This window comes from Microcebus murinus, chromosome 6 (genome assembly GCF_040939455.1).
Source record: "Microcebus murinus isolate Inina chromosome 6, M.murinus_Inina_mat1.0, whole genome shotgun sequence".
NCBI classification, from domain to species: Eukaryota; Metazoa; Chordata; class Mammalia; order Primates; family Cheirogaleidae; genus Microcebus; species Microcebus murinus.
In genome coordinates, this window is record NC_134109.1 from 69764712 (window position 1) to 69788770 (window position 24059).

A 24059-nucleotide genomic window follows, 5' to 3' on the forward strand; every position below is an offset into this window, starting at 1 on the left:
CCTAGCCCCTAGGCAGTTGGGGGCTCCTAGGAAGGAAATAGGCTGCTTTGTGTGGGCAGCTTCATTTCACCACTATGTTCAGGTAGGTGCAAACCACTGTGGGGATCCCTTCACCTTCTCTCTGTCCCTCCAGGCCCCCCAGCCAGTGTTAATTAGAGTAGGAAAAAAGGGATAGATAAGGCTAGCCATCTCAAAGGAGTTCCCAATCTTGAGTGAGGGGTGGGGAGTGCCAGCCACCCCCCTCCCCACCTCCCACCAGTGCTCTTTGGGGCAGCTGCCAGGCCTTCTGGGCTACCCAAGGCACACGCACAATGGATGATGTCTGCCTCTTTGTAGGAAGACCAGCTGGAGCATCTCCTTTACTATTCCTTTTCTGTCTAGTTCCTTTTCTCCTCAGGTTCCCACTCTTGTACTCCTCCTTCCTGACACCCTCAATCATCCAAACACACTCTGATTTCCTTTCTTTGCCCCATTTTTGCCAGGTGCTGTGCTAAGCACTGTCCTGCATGATCTCCTTTTATCTTCATGACCCTACAGCTCACAGTGGTGGGTGGGGGGCCTGTCCCCAAAGCAATCATGCAGCTGGAAAATGGGAACACCAGGAATGTCACCCATATCTTTTCACTGCCATAGACTGATTTTCACTTTTATTTATTTTTTTTGAGACAGAGCCTCATGAAAGACTGCTTTTCATTTCTACACTATGCTGATTTCCTTCTTTTAAATGTTCCAACTGTCTTCTATTATTGGGAACAGTTTATATTGCAATCCTCAGTGGACTTTTCCAATGAAAGAGGCAAATAGTAATCCTGGGAATACTATGCAGCGACACTTCACATATCTGGAGGTGAACTACAGGGCAACAGTGCAGGGTCTGGAGGGAACAGAAAGAACTCCTGAGCAGCTAACACACTCATGTGCTGTACTCATTGGATAGACTCTCCAGTCCTCAACCATGGCCTACTTACCCTTACTTTTCACCATGTTACTGTGTTCATGTGCGTTCCTGTACTGTAGATTAGAAGCACATTTAGAGCAGCAAGTGACCCGACAGCCTGGTAGCAAGGGAGGCAACACCAAAAAACAAATAAACAAACATAGTAAAGCAGTCATAAGTATTTTATTTTATTTTTTTAATTTCAGCATATTGTAGGGGTCATAAATATTTTAAATGAGGTGTGTGGGGTGGGGGTGGCAGTCTAAGGTTATTTAGCATAAAAGCAAAGAGCTCCCCTACCTCCACTATTACAGCTTCTGAAGACACTGCTGCAGAAAAGCCATTGGTTTCTATGAATGATCCTCAGCTATTCAGAACATTTTATTTTATTTTATTTTATTTTTTTTGAGACAGAGTCTCACTTTGTTGCCCAGGCTAGAGTGAGTGCCGTGGCGTCAGCCTGGCTCACAGCAACCTCAATCTCCGGGGCTCAGCGATCCTACTGCCTCAGCCTCCCGAGTAGCTGGGACTACAGGCATGCGCCACCATGCCCGGCTAATTTTTTGTATATATATTTTTAGTTGGTCAATTAATTTATTTCTATTTTTGGTAGAGACGGGGTCTCACTCAGGCTGGTTTTGAACTCCTGACCTTGAGCAATCCGCCCGCCTCGGCCTCCCAAAGTGCTAGGATTACAGGCGTGAGCCACCGCGCCAGGCCTATTCAGAACATTTTATATTGCAGATATGCTGAAGATGAGTGTAACATTTTAGAAATGATTTCCTTCCAAAATGAGAGCTTTTTTTTTTCTAAGTTTTAAACTGTAAATGAGTACATTTTATGTATCTGGAAAACTCACTTAGGTGGTTAGATTCTTCTACAATACCAGGTAAGACTGAGGGGCTGCAGACCCCAGCAACAATTCTCTACTGTGACTTGTGACTTCTGCCTGCTCTCAATCCACATAAGCAGCCTGAGTTTCACCTTGAACAACCTCCCTCTAGGAAGAGGAGGCTGGAAATGGTCTTCTGCTGGACATGTCTGGAACACGTCCAGGCTCCCTCAGGAAGGGGAGGTCCTGTGGGATAATGGGACAAGGGAAAGATTTGGAACCAAACCAAGCCAGGTCTAAATCTGCCACTCAGTGGAGACTGGGCCAATCCCATAGTTTCTATGAAGCTCCTCCTGAACCTGTGAAATGAGGTTGAGAAAGCCAGTGGCACGGCTTTGTTGTGGGTTAACTACGGGTGATAAAGGTCTGGCACTCAGCAGGAGCCTAACTCTTCAGCCACTTGGAGGCTCCCACAGCCTCAGGCCATGTGGCTGGGAGTACCTGCCCCCTCCCAGCAGGGCTTGGAGCTCAGTTTAGGCCCAGAATTTTGCTCCCTGAGGACTGAATCCTGGTATCTTCCATTATCTCAGACTGATTAATAGCCTGGTCCCCATCTCTTGCTGAGAACACCTCCCTCATACCCACTAAAAACCTTGGATAGTGGTGTCTATCTGGACAGAACTGTAAGTTTTCTCATTTCTTTTTCCTTGGGCCCTGGTGAAAATAAACTTGAGTGACTGCTCCCTAGGACCCTCACTTGGGCAGGACCCCCTTAGTTCCCCATACTGCCTGTACTCTCTGAAGTTCCTCTCCCTGCTGACCTGGGGCTTCACTGTGGCTGACAAATTAGTATTACTGTTTGCACCTCACACAGCACACACGCAGCACCTACAGAAACTTCTTTCAGGCCCACTAATCTATAAGCACAGGCCTCCCTCCAGCTTTCTGAAGCATTCCACCATGAGGAACATTCTTTTACCTTAAATCTTTGTCCACTTTCAAGCTGAAAATACCCCACAGGAGGGAATAAGTCTGGAACAGGACAAGGGATGAAGATATCAGGCTTAAGGTCTTTGAGGTGACTGTGGGGGAAGAAACAAGCAAGGTGGGGGTGGGAGAGCCAACATCCCCTGCTTCACTGTTTTCACTGGGCCTGACACTGGGTGTACCCAGGGACCATTTGCACTTGGGAAGGAGGGCCCAAAGGGAGGACAGTATGCAAGGTTCTCTGAAGCACCTTCCCCGATCTCTGGAAAGGCTCTGTGGTGAAAGGAACCCAGGTCTTCACTAAGCCAAGATGCCAGGGTCCCAGGACCGCACATGGGTCCACACCCCTTCTCTGTTCCTTCCCCAGGTTCCTGATCAGTAGGGGAGAGGAAAACCACACAACAGTGCTAGGTTCCAGGATGTGGACAGAGTGTAATCAACCCTCCACCTGAGCTGCGAGGTTAGGCTGGGCCAGGCAAGGAGGCTGAGGGACCTCTGCTTCCCTGGGGCCTGGCTCTGTCAGGGATGCCTCAGTTTGCTCCCCAGGCGTCACTTCCAGCCCCACAGGCTCCTTCTGTAGCCTTTGTCCCTATTTTCCTTTCAAACTCCAGGGTAGCTTCTGTCACCGGAAGCTGGGTTGCTCACCAGAAGCTGGGTTCTAACATTTCTCCCAGATCTTTCCCTCCTCCATCACCCTGCCCAGCCCTCTGGCTCTGGCCACTGCCCGTGCTCCCACCACCTCTTCTCAGGCAGTCAAAGGTCTAGCCTGCAGCTCTAGCCCTCATGTCTCTATAGTTTGCTTGTCCTGTGGACTCTCACCCTGCCTAGAATTCACAGCTACAGCATTCTTTAGAATCCATGGGCACCACCGTCACACCCTGAGTGTTTCTGATTGCTCCCTCCACTCATCTTTGCCTGCTCCTTGGCATCCTGGCTCAGAGTCCATTTGTCTTGCATAAGACAGACTGTTAAGTGCCTGGTGGGGTGGAGGGCTGAGGGCAGGGAGTTATGGCTCCTGTGCTCCACCAGAGACAGTCTGCTCCTATGATCTGTGCTCTATAAATGGGAACCTTCCCTGCTGCAGGGCCCAGCTGCCTTCTCTGCCCTCCAGCCTGGCAGTGAGTAAAGGGGCTTGGTGTTCCCCTTCCTGTCAGCCACTGTAGAGCCGGGCCCCAAGCGGTGAGTGCAGGTGGAGAGGGTTGGTCTGTAGGGCTCCCAGAATCTTCTTACCTTCTGAGTGGTATAAGATCAACAGGGGGGTGGTGGGAATTTGAATAGGAAGAGGGCAGGAGGTAGAGGGCCGAGCAAAGGCCTCCACCTGGAGGAGCAAGATGAGATGAGCATAAGCTGAGAAGGGTGGAGAGGCAGGGCTCAGGCTCACAGCTAACTCACAAAATTTTTAAATTTATGATTCCTTTATTTTTTATCTCTACTTCCTGGGCAATGGCCTAGCTATGGGACAAAAGCATTTGTTTCGCTCTTTTGTGAGCCAGGCCCTATAGGAGGTTGGCAGAACCTCAGGTCCTGCCCAAATCCTCCCAGAGGGCTGGAGGGTCTCTAGCCAATGGGCATTCTGGTGCTTAAGGCCACTTTTGGGTGGGGATTTGGCAAGGATGGAGTGTCCAGGCCTGTGATCCTTTACGAACTTTACTTTTTAAAAACCACCACTTGAATGGTGGTGGTGTGCGCAGAGGGTGGTAGTGGAGGGTCTATGGTCTCTGTCATGCACAGAGGGGACTCTGTGTAAGCCCTCTACCTGCCTGAGGGACATCTAGCTTTACAGCAGCTACACAGGGTCAATGGGAGGCCTACCAAGTCCCCTCAGACCAAGGGACAGGGAAGGAAGTGGTGGAGAAGCTGAGGCACCCTCTAGTGGGCTGTGACTAGAGCCCCCAGGGGAACCAGGTCCTCTCAGGCAAGCAAGGGCTCATCCTCTGCCTCCACCACCCACACCCCTGGCTCAGCCAATGGCACCAGCAGCACATCGTCCTCGTCCTCTGGGGCCAGGACTGCTGTGTGGGGTCCAGGTGGGGTCCGGGTTGGTCCTGAGGGCCCCAGGCTGGGCAGGAGGCGGCCTCTCAGGGCCTGTACCACTCCAGACAACAGTGATGGCTCAAGGGGGAGTGAGGGCAGTGGCCCTGGGGCCTCGGGGACAGCAGGGAGGGCTGGAGACGTGCTGACAGATGGCAGGGGGGCTTTGACAGGCAGTGGAGGTGCCTGCTCCCCATCCTGCCCTCCCACTGCCCCGCCCTCACGGGCTGGGCCTGTGCTGCCATCCAGGGCCTCAAGGGGGGCAGCAGAAGGGGTGGCCTGGGATCTAGTCTCAGAGGCCCGAGCCGAGGGGTTGGTTCTTGGAAGCAGGCCCCAGCGGCGGAGGCGGCGCACCAGGCGACGCACCAGGCGGCCCCGCTGCCGGCGTCGAGCACCTGAGGCACCTCCTGGAGTCATGTCCTGGCGCAGGATCTGCAGCAGAGAACGCAGGTTGCCCAGCACTGAGTTCTGCAAGGGGAGGAGGCAGACACCAGAGTCAGAGGGCCAGAAGGCTGAAGGAGGGTCCAGTGGCAGGGCTATGGTAGGGTTGGGGCCAGGAGGTGCTAAGGTTGGAGGGAGTCACTTACATCATTAGGATTCTCCGTAGGGAAGTCTTCTACAGGTGGGATGGCGCCCTGGGCAATGAGCTGCCCATAGGAGGGGGGTGCCTGCTGGTGCACAATCTCGGCCTCCATCCGGGAGAGGGGGGCAAAGATGCTAGAAGGAATGAGGGTGGCTCAGTCACTGGTAGGTCCCAGCCAGAGCCGAACCAGCCTGGACAGGCCTCCTCTCTCCACACCCAGGCCAGGACAGCTAGAGCTACGCCAGGGTTTTCCCAAAGGTCATCTGAAGTCCCTTTTTCCTTGAGATCGCTTGCAGGATCTAGACCTGTCCTTCCACGAGCCATTCAACAAGCTGGTCACAGAACTTCTCGCCAAGGTGGGCACCCTCATGGTCCCCTATGGCCGCACAGGCCGTGTCTCCACCTCAGTCCCCACTCTACCGCCAGCCCCACTCCCACTGACCTGTACTCCTGGGTGCGAATGGCATAGAGCTTGCAGGTGCAGCCCAGGGCGATGACCAGTAGCAGGCCGCACACCAGGCTGCCAATGACTGCAGCTGTAATGACCTTGCGGGGCAGGGCATAGGAGCAGTCCCATTCATCGCTGCCGTCCGCGCAGTCTGGCTGCCCGTCACACACCCACGTCTCGTACACACACTTCTCATCCCGGCATCGGAAGTTGCCAGGCTGGCAGTGCCGGCAGCGTCTCTCGTCGGCTCCATCGGCACAGAAGGTCTGGTAGTTGCAGCGGTCAGCAGGCAGGTAGCAGGCTGTGGCACCGGGGGTGCCAGCAGCCCCGCAGGGGAAGTGTCCGGGTGGGCAGCTGGGGCAGTTCTCCTCATCTGTGCCATCAGCACAGTCCCATGAGCCGTCGCAGCGCTGTGCCTCACTGTAGCAGCGTTCACCAAGGCCTTCACCAGCACCCAGGCCAGAGCCTAAGCCACAAGGTCGGTCCCAAGGCAAGCAGTAGCCCTGCACATGGTAGGTGGCGTTGAAGCCCCGACCATTGCTCCAAGCAACTGTGCGGTAAGCCACAACAGCCTGGCCAGACAGCGTCTCTACAGTGACGGCCTTGCCATTGCTGAAGTGGGTGAGACTACGCAGCAACCGGGAGGCCTCAGGGGGCCCGGGGCCATCATACACATGCACTGCATCGCCGTAGCCCAAGTCCAGGGCTGTGAAGCGCACTGCCAGCCGCCGGCCATCGTGGGGGTCCAGCAGCCAGTGGCAGGACTGGGGGTGGGAGACTGAAAACAGGTGTGAGTATCCGGGGGAGGAGAAGACCCCATAGAAGTCCTCCAAGGTGTGATTGCAGGGCAGGGTACGGACGGGGCCTGGGGTCAGGCCAGGGAAGGGGTCTGAACTGCAACCTGCTTCATCAGAACCGTCGCCACAGGCATCGATCCCATCACAGCGCTGGGTAGCAGGTACACAGCGGTGGTTCAAGCACTGGAACTCATTCTGCAGGCACATCAGCCAATCTGCGGAGGCACCAGGGAGAGTGGCTGTGAGCGCCAGAGCCCTCAGGCTCCTCCTCTCCTCTCTGGGCTTCCACTGCCACTCAGACTACCTTGGCTGTAGGAGAGACTACCTTGGCTTAGGTCTAGCCTACCTTGGCTGTAGGAGAGCAGGAAGCCCTGGCCCATGGGTGCTCTGGCCCCAGCATAGCTGTAGGTGATGGTGACATTGCCCCCAGGCAGCTGCAGAGGGCTGGCAGGTGCCTCACATAGAGAGATCAGTGGCTGGAGAGGGGAGTGCAGGATTAAGCGCTCTGAGCCACAGGCCAGGTGCAGCTTCTGGAACCTACAGAAGTAGAGAGCAAGATAGGAGATGTTCTTGACCACCACTGGCTTCCCCCTCCTCAAGTGCCACCAAACCCCCCTCTGTCCCAAGAAGCACAAATATCTGCTTATCCATGATCCGAATAGCTAAATAAAAACTCAGTTAACCAAATTCTTTTGTAGGCAATGCAGTCAATGGAGATAGTCCCAACATAGGCCAGTGGTACCATAGGACCAAAAGATACATCCTAGAGCCCTTTGGAAAAACAGACTTGTGTTCAGGGACTGAATTAAGAACAGATTTCTTGCTTTCCAATTGCTGCAGCACTGTCACCCAAGTATAGCACCAGGAGTAACTGGCAATTACCGTATGGTTCAATTAACCAGAACTCACACTCCCCACAGTGCCAGGTGGTGAGACCTGGGTTCCCCTTGGCATTCTGACCCCTCTGCCCTAAGAGCCCCTTCCCAGATTACCCTCTCTCTTCACCTACCCGTTTCTGGGTGAATTCACAGGAAATGAACTGTGTGAGGCAAATAGCCAGGTATTTAACATGGACCCCCAACCCCGTGACCCAAGGTCAGAAGAGCTTAGGGAGACTTGGAATGTTAAAAAATCTGAGAAGGCTGAAGAATGTTCTAAGCTGATTAAGGAATAGTTGTGAATCCCAGGCAGGGACATGCAGTGGATCCAAGGACTCCTCAAAACAGTCCTAGCTGAGCCCAGGACTGTTTCTAGAGGGACCACTGTCCTTTGGAGATGCCAAGGACCCAAGCTAGATGTCCACCCCAGCCCAGCTCCAATTCACCATGTCTGGCCCAGAACAAGTCAAGCTTTTAGGGCAGACTAGGCAAAATCAAATTCTCCTCTTCCCTGTTGACAAGGATGGAAATTCCATGGAGAAGTCATCCTGGAAGACTTTTCCATGTGGAGGGGGAAGGGCAGAGGAGAGGAATGGGCTCTTGCCCTGCTTCTCACCTGACTGTTACCGTCTGCTCCTTGCTGCCCAGGATGAGCCAGGTGCAGTTGGCAGGGGAGCTGCGGCTGTCTCTGCCCAGGGGCCTCTGCAGGGTACCCTGCACTTCCAATAGCACCGCTGGAGGGTCCTCACAAGCTAGAGAAGAAGGTAGGGACACTGGTAAAGAGCCCCTTAGCATCCCACCCACCCCAGGCTTGAGGCCTCCAAGGGCCTGGGCTCTTGAAGAAGGAGCAGAGCACCCATGCTCCACACACACACACACACACACACACACACACACACACACGCCCAGAATTACAGCCTTTTAGCCCCTCTGTTCTTCTCCACACTCTTCCTAGCTTCTCCTTAACTATTAATACCACAAACAATTCTGAGGTCTGCTTTGTGTAAGCCACTAGGCCAGGAGGAGCAGGAAATACTGTCTCTACCTTCAAGGAGACTACATTCTGGCTAGGGAGACCAAGCATGGCTATTCCAGGAAAAACCGAAATAGCACATAGCAGCTACCAGGTGAGGGTCCACACTGAGCTCCCATTTCCCCACCTGTAAAATAAAGGATGGTGGGCTGGGCGGGGTGGCTCACACCTGTAATCCTAGCTCTCTGGGAGGCCGAGGTGGGCGGATTGCTCAAGGTCAGGAGTTCGAAACCAGCCTGAGCAAGAGCGAGACCCCGTCTCTACTATAAATAGAAAAGAAATTAATTGGCCAACTAACATATATATATAGAAAAAATTAGCCGGGCATGGTAGTGCATGCCTGTAGTCCCAGCTACTTGGGAGGCTGAGGCAGGAGGATAGCTTGAGCCCAGGAGTTTGAGGTTGCTGTGAGCTAGACTGACACCACGGCACTCACTCTAGCCTGGGCAACAGAGTGAGACTCTGTCTCAAAAATAAATAAATAAATAAATAAATAAATAAATAAATAAATAGGGCCGGGCGTGGTGGCTCACGCCTGTAATCCTAGCACTTTGGGAGGCCGAGGCGGGCGGATTGCTCAAGGTCAGGAGTTCGAAACCAGCCTGAGCAAGACCCCGTCTCTACCAAGAATAGAAAGAAATTAATTGACCAACTAAAAATATATATACAAAAAAACAAAATTAGCCGGGCATGGTGGCGCATGCCTGTAGTCCCAGCTACTCGGGAGGCTGAGGCAGAAGGATCGCTGAGCCCCGGAGATTGAGGTTGCTGTGAGCCAGGCTGACGCCAGGGCACTCACTCTAGCCTGGGCAACAAAGTGAGACTCTGTCTCAAAAAATAAATAAATAAATAAATAAGTAAAGGATGGATGATTTCCACTTTAAAACTATGGTATGTCCCATGGAATTCAGGTAAGTGTCATTCCGTCTCTTGAGTGCCCCCTTATTCCTAAGCCTGCAGAGCCCCAGGGCTTCCCTCTACTCACCAGGATTTGGGAAAATGATCCGGTCTGGATGTGCCAGAGCGCCCCCTAGAGGAAGAGCGAGAGAGGGCAAAGAGTGAGTCACCCTTAGGAGTTTTCTTCACCTGAACTCAAGGAAGGAAGCCATCTGGGACTTCCGGGCAGTTTGTAAGAAGATGGGGTGGAGGGGAGTCAGGGAGAAGGCTGCGGTGTGTAACCTCCAAGGAAGGTCCAGCAGCAGAGTGATCTGGGGAAGCTGGAGGGAGGACGAGGGCTGCGCGGAGCAGCTGGGGACTTACCCCGGGGCTGCGGCTGGGGGCAGGCAGCGGGGGTGCGGCGGCAGGGGCTGGGGGGCAAGGGCAGACAGGGTGGGGTGAGCGGTCGCAAAGTAGGCAGTCAGAGCGGCAGGGCCTGGTGACAGCCCTGGGGGCGGGGTGCCGGTGGGTACTCTCGTCTCGGTTCTTACCAAGGAGGAGAAGGAGGAGGATGGCCGGCAGCATCCTGGGCCGTCGGGAGGTGCAGGAAGAGTCCCGGAGCTTCGGTCGTCTACCCAGTGGGGAGGCAGCGGCGCTGCGGGCATCCAGGCTCCCCGGTGCCGCCTCCCCTAGGGGGCTGCATGGCCCGAGCTCGACCCGTGCTCCGGATGCCAGGGCTGGGGGCTGGGAGGCGGCGGCGGCCCGGGAGTAGGGGCGGTGCCTCTCGCCAACTTCAGAGTTGTTTTCTCCCGCCGCCGCCGCGCTCCCTCCCGGGCTCGGCTCCCGAAGCCCCGGGACTCGGCTCGGGGCCGGGTGCTGGGGGCACCCTCGCCTACAGCCAGCCCGCAGGCCGCAAGCGCCCCTGTCCCGGCCTGGCCGCCACCTGCCGGGGCTGGAGGCCACTTCCTCTTCGGGCCAAACTTTGCCGACTGTCAGCCCCCAGGGCCGGCCCCCGCGCTGCTCAACTTCTCCAGCGCGACCAGCCGGCGGAACGCGGCAGGGGAGCGGGGGAGGGGAAGAGGCGACTCGGCCCAGCGCCCCGGCCCTTGCCCAGGCGGTACCCCCGCCCGCCCAGGGGTTGGAGCAGCCGGGGCGGAGGGAGAGGGCGGGTGACGAGCCTGGTCCCACCCCTGTCAGTCACCGCACGCGCCCCGCCCACCTGCTCGCCTTAACCCCTTTCCGGTCCTGCCCGGACTCGTCAGACGGGCGCTTGACGTGCAGCTTCGGCTTCCACTTTTAACTCTGCTTTGTTTAGTCTTTTGGGCGTGACACATTTGTTGTTACAGGACACATTTGTAACGTTTGTCAAATGACATCTGCTTATTCCGTAGCTGTCATGTCTTTCCTTTGGACCCTTAAGCTCTCGGTACTTTTCTTGTCCCAGTGTCTTGAGATCCGGTAGCCCTTTCGGTAGTGAGCCTTTATTCTAGCAATTACCACGCGGTATGGTAACTATTTGTTTATTCGTCATTCCCGCCCCCGCCCGCCCCTTCTGGTAGCTGAAACTTCCCGTAGGCTAGGGCCTTGACTGTTTACCTTTGTACCCACAGGGCTTGTCTCCTGCTGAGACACTGTAAGAACTCAATAAATGGTAAATAAATGAATAAATAGACCCTCTCGACTTGCTGGCTATGTAACCTTGAGAAAATTCCTTAACCTCTCTGTGCTTCTCAATTATAAAATGCAGTTTATGATAGTGCGACTCCTTCTTAAGGTTGTCGCAAATATTTAGGGAAATAATACAAGTTGAGCACTAAGCACATTGCCTATAAGAAGCGCTCCATATCTGGTAGCAACTATTATTATCAGTTCTAATTTATGTGAGCTTGGGGTTACTGATTTCTTGTGGCACTGATAGGTAATATTAATAACCAATAACAACTACAAGCAAACACTTTTTGAGCTTTTTCCACACTTCAGGTACAGATCTAAGTAAGCACTTTACCAAATATTTAGTAAGTACTTTAGTAAATACTAAATAGTTAATATTTCACAAGTATTGCTCATTTAATCCTCTCAACCACCCTGTGAAGTAGATACTATTGCCACTCCTCCCATTTTACAGATAAGGAAATGTAGGCACAGAAAAGTTTGGTATTTTGCCCAAGATCTAGTACAGTGGGCGCTCTGTATCTGCGAGTTCTGCACCCATGGATTTAACCAGAGTTCAAAACATTAGGGGGAAGAGGCTGGAAATTGTGTCTGAACTGAAGATGTACAGACTTTGTTTCCTTGTCATTAACCCCTAAACAATACAGTATAATGACTATTTATATAACGTTTACACTGTGTTAGGTATTATAATCTAGAGATGATTTAAAGTATATTGGGGGAAGGGGAGCATGGGCAATATATGTAACCTTAACACTTGTACCCCCATAATACGCTAAAATAAAAAACAAAACAAAACAAAAAATAAAGTATATGGGAAGATGTGCATAGGTTATATGCAAATACAACACTATTTTATATAAGGGACTTGAGCATCAGGATTTTGGAATCTGTGGGAGTCCTGGAACTAATATCCTGCAGATTGGTATTGGGACAACTATACAGAGTGAAGCTATGGTTTGAACCCAGGCAACTAGCTCTGACAAAGCACACATTCTGATCCTTACTGCTTTCTCCCTTCAACTGGTACAAACCAGTTTTCTGTTAGTGACATTTATTGCTATAGGGCCTCAAGCTGGGCCTGAAGCCATAGAGTTGGCCATAAAAAGGCCCTTTTCCCACTTAGTCTTTGGTCCCATGCCCTAACTCTTTGTGCTCCCTACTACAACCCTTATGGATTAATGAGAGGATCAGATAGAACTCTGACGGTGGGAGAAGGGCACAAAAGGAAGCAGGATAAAGAGATTGGGGAAATTGAAAATGTTTAGGTCCCAAAAATGGTCATGGAGGTTTTAGTTGAGCGCCAGCTATGTTCTTGGTGCTGGGTATTTGGTGGATGCCTGAAACTCTTCAGACTTCATTTTAGCTTCAAAGAGCTTACAGTGTAGTTGGCAAGAAAGGTCAGATACATAGATTAAAAATGCCAGGCAACTATGGGGCATACCTGTGGGAGTGGGCATGTGGGGAAGTAGGAAATTTGGAAAGGAAGCAGGAGAGGTGGTGGTGAGATGGGAAGAATTGTGGGGAAATGAACCCATGGTCTGGGATGCTGAATAAACTGAAATTTGCAAAAAATAAAACCAAGACCTACGCTGTTGGGAGCAATCATCATCAGAAGAAGAAATGGCACCAGGGTAGAACAAACTTTCACTCTATAAATATTTGAGTGCCTTTTAAGCGCAAGGCACTGTAGCAAACACTGGGAGTTAATATTTAAGAGTGAATTCAAGCCAAAAAAAGATGAGAAAAAAATTAAAGAGGATCTAGATACTTAATGAGTTTAAGCTTTAATTAGTTTAGAAAATTTAAGTGTACAGGCCCATATAAATCATATCCTAGACCATCAAGTACCTTTGGGAATGGGCCTGTGGAAACATTCTTGGAAATTTTTGAGGAATTATGAAAGATAGTGGAAGTAATGGAAAAAAGGCAGATGTTTAGTTTCTTAAATTATAATGCCTAGCTTTTCACTATATGCTAGGCACTGTCCTAAGCTCTTCATATGCATTATCTCATTTGATCCTCACCACACCTCTAGGAAGTAGGTGTTATTTTTGTCCTCATTTTTTAATTGAGGAAACTGAGTCATAAACAATTTGGACTACTTGCTCAGATCAAACTACTGGCATGCCAGAGCCAAGACTTGAGTCAAGCTGTCTGGATCAGAGTCCTTGCTGTTAAACATGGTAGATTCTAGAATCTTCGGAGCAAAGACTAACACCTGGCTAATTTCTAGAATAGATGCTATTCTATTCTAGAATAGTACCTGTCTACTCTCAGATTCATTTTCTTGCCCCTTCCTGCAAACTACATTTCCCAAGTTCCCTTGCCAAGTGACTTTGGGCTAGGTTCCACTAGCAGGAGGCACTAATGGGAGACTGCAGGAGAAGTGGGAAGGAGAAGGCAGGATATGCTCTATTCCCCCAGCTTCAGCTTTGTCTACAGCAGGAGCTATGCATCTTCTGTGGTTCTAGCTCCTGTGGGTAGCCAGCCCAGCCTTTAGGCTCTGGTGACACTACCTCCCCCCTTGACTCCTCCGGCTTCCTGTTGTTGCTAATCTCTGGACTACCTCACCATCTCCCTTTTGGTTTTCAGCAATTTTTTTTTCTTTTTTTATTTTTGAGACAGAGTCTCACTCTGTTGCCTGGGCTAGAGTGTGGTGGCGTCAGCCTGGCTCATAGCAACCTCAAACTCCTGGGCTCAAGTGATACTCCTGCCTCAGCCTCCTGAGTAGCTGGGACTACAAGCATGTGCCACCATGCCCGGCTAATTTTTTTTATATAAATATATTTTTAGTTGTTCAGCTAATTTCATTCTATTTTTTTTAGGAGAGACAGTGTCTTGCTCTTGCTCAGGCTGGTCTCAAACTCCTGAGCTCAAATGATCCTCCTGCCTCGGCCTCCCAGAGTGCTAGGATTACAGGTGTGAGCTACCATGCCCGGCTGGGTTTCAGCAATTTCATCATGTTTGTGATTTTGTTCTTTGTTGAATTTTTTCTGTTGAACTATCTGGCCTAGACTGTTTTCTTTTCTTCATCAGATCCTGACCCATAGTGGTGATCATCACTCATCACTAGTATCTGGCGTAGTTCACCAAGAACTAGACACATCATTCTAAAAGCATTCTCTTTTTTGGAGAGTATTACTTTGGCAGTATAATAAATATAGACTATCTGAATTTAAGCCAATAGGAAAATATGGGCTGTATATTAGTACAACTAGTAGTCGCAGGTCGAAGTATGTATTCATAGCGCACACATCAAAATTGACGTCAATCTGGAGAGTCCCAGTAAACATATAAAAAATTAATTATCTGAAAATGTAGAAGGCGAGTTAATGAGATTTTAAGATGACATAAATTGGAATCAAAAGCTACATGACAAAATAAAGAATCAAAAGGTTTTGACAACCTAAACAATGAATCTGAGCTATCTACAATGAGAGAAGAGATAAAAATGCAAAATCCTACAACTAGGTTAAAAACAACTAACTTACAAAAAGGATAGATGGCTAAACTATTGTTCGTGTAAAGGGAAATTAGGCCCAGCTACCCGGGAGGCTGAGGCAGGAAGATTGCTTGAGCCCAGGAGTCCAGCCTGGGTAACATAGGGAGACCCTGTCTCTAAAAACAATGACAGCAGGCGGGCCATGGTGGCTCACGCCTGTAATCCTAGCACTCTGGGAGGCCGAGGAGGACGGATTGCTCAAGGTCAGGAGTTCAAAACCAGCCTGAGCAAGAGGGAGACCACAGCTCTACTAGAAATAGAAAGAAATAATTGGCCAACTAAAAATATACAAAAAATTAGCCGGGCATGGTGGCACATGCCTATAGTCCCAGCTACTTGGGAGGCTGAGGCAGTATGATTGCTCAAGCCCAGGAGTTTGAGGTTGCTGTGAGTTAGGTTGACGCCATGGCTCGCTAGCCGTGGCAACAGAGTGCGACTCTGTCTCAAAAACAAAACAAAACAAAAATAAAATCAATTTGTTAAAATAAATAAATAAATAAATAAATAAATAAATAAAAACAATGCCAACAAAAATAGAAATTAGGCCTTCTGTTGGTTTTAAATGCATGTGAATGGGCCGAGTGGGGTGGCTCACGCCTGTAACCCTAACACTCTGGGAGGCCAAGGCGGGCAGATTGCTCGAGGTCAGGAGTTCGAAACCAGCCTGAGCAAGAGCGAGACCCTGTCTCTACTATAAATAGAAAGAAAGTAAACAGCCAACTAATATATATATATAGAAAAAAATTAGCCAGGCATGGTGGCACATGCCTGTAGTCCCAGCCACTCGGGAGGCTGAGGCAGGAGGATTGCTTGAGCCCAGGAGTTTGAGGTTGCTGTGAGCTAGGTTGACGCCATGGCACTCACTCTAGCCTGGACAACAAAGCGAGACTCTATCTCAAAAAAAATAAATAAAATAAATGCATGTGAATGAACAGTATGGTGTGGTTGCATGAAAGCTAACACAATGAAGAAGAACTGGACTCTAGAGTACTTCCCAGGTACTGCCATTTATCAACTGAATGATGTTAGCGACAGTTTTACTTCTCTATGCCTGACTTTCTCCATGTATAAAATAGGGATGGTGATAATATTGGTGTTTTAGTTATCTTTTGCTGTATAGCAAATTACCCCAACACTTAATGGCTTAAAACAATGAACATTAATTTTCTCACAGGTTTTATGGGTCAGTAATTCAGAAGCAGCTTAGCTGAGTGATTCTGGCTGGGGTCTCTTATGAAGTTGCAGTCATCTGAAGGCTTGACTGGGGCTGAAGGATCTATCTCCAAAATGGCTCACTTACATGCCTGGCAAGTAGGTTTAGGTCCCAAAAGCAGTCATGGAGGTGTTGGCTAATTGGCAGGAGGCCTCAGTTCTTCCTCATGTGGGCATCTCTACAAGCTGCTTGAGTGTTCTCGTGACATGGCAGCTGGCTTCCCCCAGAATGAGCAATGCAAGAGAGAAAAGTGGAAGTCACGATGCTTTTAACACCTAGTCTCAGAAATCACACTTCATCATTTCTGCAATATTCCTCTATTTACACAGGTCATTTGAATGCATTGTAGGGAGGGGACTACACAAGAGCACAAATATTAAGAGGCAAGGATCAGGCCGGGTGTGGTGGCTCATGCCTATAATCCTAGCACTCTGGGGGCTGAGGTGGGGGGATTGCTTGAGCTCAGGAGTTTGAGACCAGCCTGAGCAAGAGCAAGACCCCGTCTCTATTAAACATAGAAAGAAATTAATTGGCCAACTAATATATATAGAAAAAACTAATATATATAGAAAAATATTAGCCGGGCATGGTGGCACATGCCTGTAGTCCCAGCTACTTGGGAGGCTGAGGCAGAAGGATTGCTTGAGCCTAGGAGTTTGAGGTTGCTGTGAACTAGGTAGATGCCAGGCACTCACTCTAGCCTGGGCAACAGAATGAGACTCTGTCTCAAAAAAAAAAAAAAAAAAAAAAATTAATGTCTCTCACATATGCAAATGAATTCAACCCTCCCAAGGCACCCAAAAGTCTAATCCCATTGCCATATCAGCTTGAACTCTAGACTTTTGTCATCTAAAATAGGTCTTCAGATAAGGTTCCTCTGGACTAATTTTTTTTTTTTTGAGACAGTCTCACTCTGTTGCCCGGGCTAGGGTGCCGTGGCATCAGCCTAGCTTACAGCAACCTCAAACTCCTGGGCTCAAGCAATCCTCCTGCCACAGCCTCCCGAGTAGCTGGGACTACAGGCATGCGCCATCATGCCCAGCTAATTTTTTTTCTATATATTTTTAGTTGGCCAATTAATTTCTAGTAGAGACGGGGTCTCGCTCTTGCTCAGGCTGGTTTCGAACCCCTGACTTTGAGTGATCCTCCTGCCTCAGCCTCCCAGAGTGCTAGGATTACAGGTGTGAGCCACCACACCCGGCCTTGACTAATTTCTTAAGTATAGCTCCTTGAGTTCAGTTCCTCTAGATCTGAAGACCTGTGAACTAAAAAGAGAAGTTATCTTCTCTGTTCCTCCTCCATTGCCAACATACAATGATGGGATGTGGGACAAGCATAGGATAATCCCTATAGATATTTCTATTCAGAAAAAGGAAGAAATGGATGTACAAAGGAGTTACAATTCCATAGAAATTCTAAAAACCCCAATAAGATTCACTGGAGATTCACAAAAGTTTTAAAATAATTGTATTGGCAGAAAATATTGTCAGCTTGTATTGAAAGAGACAGAGACAATACAAAATGAGAAGAGGCCTTTGGACCTCTAAAATTCTATAGGAAAAAGCAGCCTGAGAAAACTCCATAGCTACAAGCATGGACTACCTTTTATGAAAAAGATAAGGTGGCTCAGGGCTGGGTGCGGTGGCTCACGCCTGTAATCCTAGCTCTCTGGGAGGCTGAGGTGGGTGGATTGCTCAAGGTCAGGAGTTCGAAACCAGCCTGAGCAAGAGTGAGACCCCGTCTCTACTATAAATAGAAAGAAATTAGTTGGTCAACTAACATATATAGAAAAAATTAGCCGAGCACGGTGGCACATGTCTGTAGTCCCAGCTACTTGGGAGGCTGAGGCAGAAGGATTACTTGAGCCCAGGAGTTTGAGCTAGGCTGATGCCATGGCACTCACTCTAGCCTGGGCAACAAAGTGAGACTCTGTCTCAAAAAAAAAAAAAAGAAAAGAAATTAATTGGCCAACTAATATATAGAGAAAAAATTAGCCAGGCATGGTGGTGCATGCCTGTAGTCCCAGCTACTTGGGAGGCTGAGGCAGAAGGATCGCTTGAGCCCAGGAGTTTGAGGTTGCTGTGAGCTAGGCTGACGCCACGGCACTCACTCTAGCCTGGGCAACAAAGTGAGACTCTGTCTCAAAAAAAAAAAAAAAAGAAAAGATAAGGTGGCTCAGAAGGCCGAGAATAAAGAGCCCACAGTTGGAGCCAAGAACTCTGAGAAATTATGCTCAGGTCTTGAGTTCTACTCAGGGAATGGCCAAGCATGGTGGCTCACACCTGTAATCCTGGCACTTTGTTGGGGGGCAAGTAAGGGGGATCTCTTGAGGTTAGGATCTCAAGACCAACCTGAGCAACATAGCAGGACCCCATCTAAATTAGCTGAGCATGGTGATACATGCCTATAGTCCTACATACTTGGGAGGCTAAGGCAGGAGCATCACTTGAGCCCAGGAGTTTGAGGTTGCTGTGAGCTATGATGATATATTGTACTCTAGCAACAGAGTGAGGCTCTCTTTCAAAAAAAAAAAAAAAAAAAGAAAAAGAGCCGGGCGTGGTGGCTCACGCCTGTAATCCTAGCACTTTGGGAGGCCGAGGCGGGCGGATTGCTCAAGGTCAGGAGTTCGAAACCAGCCTGAGCGAGACCCCGTCTCTACCAAAAATAGAAATAAATTAATTGACCAGCTAAAAATATATATACAAAAAATTAGCCGGGCATGGTGGCGCATGCCTGTAGTCCCAGCTACTAGGGAAGCTGAGGCAGAAGGATCGCTGAGCCCCGGAGATTGAGGTTGCTGTGAGCCAGGCTGACGCCACAGCACTCACTCTAGCCTGGGCAACAAAGTGAGACTCTGTCTCAGAAAAAAAAAAAAAAAAAAAAAAAGAAAAAGAAAAAGAAAGAAACCAGGTATCACATTCAACACTCTGCCTGAAAATCTCTTTAGCTAAATTTTCCATTCATTAGCTACATTTTTACTTTCCATGTTACTATAGGCTAACTACCGTTGCTAAATTTGCTACATAATAAGGAGCCTTGGCCAGTACGGTGGCTCACGCCTGTAATCCTAGCACTCTGGGAGGCCGAGGCAGGAGGATTGCTCAAGGTCAGGAGTTGGAAACCAGCCTGAGCAAGAGCAAGACCTCGTCTCTACTAAAAATAGAAAGAAATTAATTGGCTAACTAAAAATATATAGAAAAAATTAGCCGGGCATAGTGGTGCATGCCTGTAGTCCCAGCTACTCAGGAGGCTGAGGCAGAAGGATCGCTTGAGCCCAGGAGTTTGAGGTTGCTGTGAGCTAGGCTGATGCCATGGCACTCTAGCCCAGGCAACACAGTGAGACTTTGACTCAAATAATATTAATAAATAAGGATCCTATTTCTTCCTGTTTCAAAACACATTCATCTTCAAAGGCCATCATGGTACTACTAAGAGTCACTTCAAGGCATTTTAGACTTTCACTAACATTCTTTTCTTCTAGAAGTTTTTTGTACAGAAAAGAAAAAAAAAAACACTCGTCTCAAAATCTTTCCAGCTTTTGCCCCTTTGCCTGATTCCAAAGTCACTCTATTGCTGAATGACAAATTATCCCAATATATAGCAGGTGAAAATATAAAACAAACATTTATTATCTCGGTTTACATTGGTTAGGAATTTGAAAGTGACTTACCTGGATGATCCTGGCTCAGGGTCTCTCATGAGGTTGCAGTCAAGATGTTGGCCAGGCCTGCAGTCACCTGAAGGCTTGACTGGGGCTGGAGGATTTGCCTTCAAGGTGGCTCACGCATGTGCCTGGCAAGTTTGTGCTGGCTGTTGCAGGAAGCCTTAGTTCCTCACCCACAGACCTCTCTATAGGGCTTCTTGAGTGTCCTACAGCATGGTAGCTAGCTTTTTCCAAAATTAGTGATCTAAAGAGAGCAAAATGAAAGGCATAGTGTCTTTTATTGCTTGTTACTCTTGGAAGTCACACGCTGTCACCTCTGTCAGAGTCTATTAGAAACAAGTCATTAAGTCCAGCCCACATTTCAAAGGAAGATGAATTAGTTTTCCTCTTTTGAAGGAAGGTGTGTCAGTTAGTGGCTTGGCACATAGTAAGGGTGAGTGGTGATTGTTCTACTGATCAGACCATATTGAATTATTGAAATAATAATGAGTATTTACACTGTGCTAAAATATCATGCCCTCCTTCTACTCCACTCCAGAGGCTTCCTATTTCAATCAGAGTAAGAGCCAAAGTCTTTACAATGACTCACAGAGCCCTATGGGATCTTGCCCTGGTACCTGTCTGATCTTTGCTCATTCTGCTACTTCCACTGCTCTTTTTGCTCATTCAGTTCCACCCACACCACCTTGTTTTCTGAGACTTATATGGCAAACATGTTCTTACTTCAGGGTCTCTGCATTTGCTGTTCCTTTTGCTTAGGATGCTCTTCTTCCTGACAACCACATGGCCTGTTCTTTCATATCCTCAGGTTCTTAGTGGGGCCATCCCTGGCTACCCTATCTAAAATTACATCCCCAACACTTTCTATCTCCCTTCCTCAATTAACTTTTTCTCCTTAGCACTTTTCACTATCTAATACATAGTATATATCTTACTCATTTATCACATTTATTGCCTGCTCCTGTCACAAGAATGTAAGTTCCATGAGCTCAGGAATCTACTTGTTTACTGTTGTGTCCTCAGTGCCCAAAACAATGCCTACTGCATAGCAGGTATTCAGTAAATGCCTGTTGCATGAATGAATAAATGAATCAACGACTGCTAGTCACAGGCGTCACACAGATTATGTCCTTTAATTCATTTAGCTACCTTTTGGATTGTTAGCCTCACTTTAAAGATGAGGAAACTGAAGCTTGGGGAGGATATATAACTTGCTACAGGTCACCCAACTTGGGAAGTGGTAAAGACTGGATTCAAACCCAGATTGTGCAAGTCCAGAGCCCTCATTCCTAACCACTGTGTGATACAGCCTCCCTATGTACTGGAAGCTACGCTTTAAAAGAGTAGTTAAATGAAATAATCCAGGAGAAGGTGACAGGAATGTTGAGGGGTCTTTAAGTCATGCCATATGATAAGCTGTTTATGGAACTAGAAAGGTTTTTCTTTTTTTCTTTTTTTTTTGATAATTTCAGTTTATAGCTTTGATATATAGAAAGGTTTTTCAACTACAGAAAATCTTAACTTTAGTGAGGGGCTGGGCGTGGTGGCTGACGCCTGTAATCCTAGCACTCTGGGAGGCAGAGGTAGGTGGATTGCTCGAGATCAGGAGTTCGAAACCAGCCTGAGCAAGACCCTGTCTCTACTAAAAATAGAAAGAAATTAATTGACCAACTAAAAATATATATATACAAAAAACTAGCCGGGCATGGTGGTGCACGCCTGTAGTCCCAGCTACTCAGGAGTTTGAGGCAGGATGATTGCTTGAGCCCAGGAGTTTGAGGTTGCTGTGAGCTAGGCTGATGCACGGCACTCACTCTAGCTTGGGCAACAAAAGTGAGACTCTGTCTCAAAAAAAAAAAACTTTAGTGAGGGATAGAATGCACGAAAACTAGATTCAAATATTTGTGGTTTTGTTTTGTTTTGTTTTGTTTGTGAGACAGAGTCTCGATTTGTTGCCCAGGCTAGAGTGAGTGCTGTGGCATCAGCCTAGCTCACAGCAACCTCGAACTCCTGGGCTCAAGTGATCCTACTGCCTCAGCCTCCTGAGTAGGTGGGACTACAGGCATGTGCCACCATGCCCGGCTAATTTTTTTCTATATATATTAGTTGGCCAATTAATTTCTTTCTATTTATAGTAGAGACAGGGTCTCACTCTTGCTCAGGCTGATTTCGAACTCCTGACCTTGAGCAATCTGCCCACCTTGGCCTCCCAGAGAGCTAGGATTACAGGCGTGAGCCACCGCACCTGGCCTAGATTCAAATATTTGATGTGCTGTAGTGTGGAACAAGAATTTTTTGTTTTTGTTTTTTGAGACAGAGTCTCACTCTGTCGCCTGGGCTAGAGTGCCGTGGCATCATCCTAGCTCACAGCAACCTCAAACTCCTGGACTCAAGTGATCCTTCTGCCTCAGCCTCCCGAGTAGCTGGGACTACAGGCATACGCCACTATGCCTGGCTAATTTTTTCTATATATGTATTTGTAGTTGTCCAGATAATTTCTCTCTATTTTTAGTAGAGACGGGGGTCTCACTCTTGCTCAGGCTGGTCTCGAACTCCTGAGCTCAAACAATTCTCCTGCCTTGGTCTCCCAGAATGCTAGGATTACAGGCATGAGCCACCATGCCCAGCCTGGAACAAGAATTTGTTTATTCTGTATAATCTGTAGGACAGAAAGTGGAGTTAATGGAGCAAATAAAGAAAATCAGGTAGCTTGGCTCAGTGGCCCATGCCTGTAATCCCAGCACTTTAGGAGGCTGAGATGGAAGGATCACTTGAGGCCAGGAGTTTGAGACCAGCCTGGGCAACATAGCAAGACCCTTCTGTACAAAAAAAAAAATAAAAAAAATTAGCTGGGCATGATGGCACGTACCTATAGTCCTAGCTACTTGGGAGGCTGAGGCAAGAGGATCACTTGAGCCCAGAAGTTTGAGGTTGCAGTGAGCTATGATTGTCCCACTGCACTCCAGCCTGGGCAACAGAGTAAAAATTGGTCTCTAACAAAATGTAAAAATTGAATAAAAATTTTTTAAATAAATAAATAAATGAACGTCAGCCTCCTCTGCTTGAGATACAGAAGCTGAGGGCATGGGTTGGTATAGAAGGACACCTGTCTGGTCCTGGTTCCTTGACAACTCTGTGACTTTTGGGTTTCAGGATGGCTAACTTCACAGAAGACAAGGGCAAAGGGAGCTTATTGAAGCAAATTGTGTTAGATCCTAACATGGGGCTGAAGAAAGTGTAGGCAGAGAAAAGTCTCTGGAGTGGGAAGAAAAGGGTTATGAAGGCCTTTTAGGGAGCAGTTTCAGCAAATGCCTGGGTTGGGATACAGATACAGTAGAGGTTAGGCCCGGCGCGGTGGCTCACGCCTGTAATCCTAGCACTCTGGGAGGCCGAGGTAGGCGGATCACTCAAGATCAGGAGTTCAAAACCAGCCTGAACAAGAGTGAGACCCGTCTCTACTATAAATAGAAAGAAATTAATTGGCCAACTAATATATATAGAAAAAATCAGCCGGGCATGGTGGCGCATGCCTGTAGTTCCAGCTCCTCCGGAGGCTGAGGCAGAAGAATCGCTTGAGCCCAGGAGTTTGAGGTTGCTGTGAGCTAGGCTGACGCCATGGCATTCACTCTAGCCTGGGCAACAAAGTGAGACTCTGTCTCAAAAAAAAAAAAAAAAAAAAAAGTAGAGGTTAGGTTAAAAAGAAATGACTGGTGGGCTGGGCGAGGTGGCTCACGCCTGTAATCCTGGCACTCTGAGAGGCCAAGGCGGTGGATCGCTCAAGGTCAGGAGTTAGAAACCAGACTGAGCAAGAGCGAGACCCCCGTCTCTACTATAAATAGAAAGAAATTAATTGGCCAACTCATATATGTAGAGAAAAAATTAGCCAAGCATGGTGGTGCATGCCTGTAGTCTCAGCTACTCGGGAGGCTGAAGCAGGAGGACTGCTTGAGCTCAGGAGTTTGAGGTTGCTGTGAGTTAGGCTGATGCCACGGCACTCACTCTAGCCTGGACAACAAAGTGAGACTCTGTCTCAAAAAAAAAAAAACAAAAAAAACAACTTTGGCTTGGGAGAAAAGGAAAAAAATGGAGGAAATAACTGGGGACTGCAGCAGTATCCAGGAGAGAGCTTTTCAACATGGGGAAACCTCTATGTTTGAAGGGAGAGAGTTGAAGGCCCCACCATATGGTTTTGAGAACTAGTTTCCTTGTGCCTTGGAAGCAAATGAGGTGCAGTTCAAGTTCTTATGTGGGGTGGAAACACCTCTTGGAGGTTAGAAGTGACTCAATCATGTCCGTTTTGGGGCCTCTGGTATATTACAAAATTAGGAAATACTAAGATGGTTTTGAAAATACTTTATTTACATTTAATAAATACAAACTTTTAGCACAAACAACATGATACTATAGTGCTATTTACAAGATACCTACAGGAATTTTTTTTTTTTTTTTTTTTTTTTTGAGACAGAGTCTCACTTTGTTGCCCAGGCTAGAGTGAGTGCCGTGGCGTCAGCCTAGCTCACAGCAACCTCAAACTCCTGGCTCAAGCAATCCTCCTGCCTCAGCCTCCTGAGTAGCTGGGACTACAGGCATGCACCACCATGCCT

The 24059-nt window shown here is 48.4% G+C and overlaps 2 protein-coding genes across 3 annotated transcripts in view; both read right to left on the bottom strand.

The window, feature by feature from the left end:
* Positions 1-24059, bottom strand: part of LOC142871489 (small ribosomal subunit protein uS14-like) — a 399345-nt gene that overhangs the window by 220244 nt on the left and 155042 nt on the right. The gene's annotated exons all lie outside the window — the stretch shown is intronic.
* Positions 1102-10554, bottom strand: LRP10 (LDL receptor related protein 10). 2 transcript variants are annotated; one of them, XM_012752688.2, is made up of 7 exons: positions 9954-10554; positions 9512-9556; positions 8110-8245; positions 6962-7152; positions 5813-6830; positions 5375-5504; positions 1102-5255 (listed from the first exon to the last, which is right to left on the bottom strand). In XM_012752688.2, the coding sequence occupies exons 1-7, from the start codon at positions 9985-9987 to the stop codon at positions 4668-4670; spliced, it is 2142 nt and encodes a 713-aa protein (XP_012608142.1). In that variant the 5' UTR covers positions 9988-10554; the 3' UTR covers positions 1102-4667. The 2 variants fall into 2 exon arrangements, with proteins under 2 accessions (XP_012608142.1, XP_075860292.1); XM_076004177.1 differs by lacking the exons at positions 6962-7152; positions 8110-8245; positions 9512-9556; positions 9954-10554 and adding an exon at positions 6920-6929.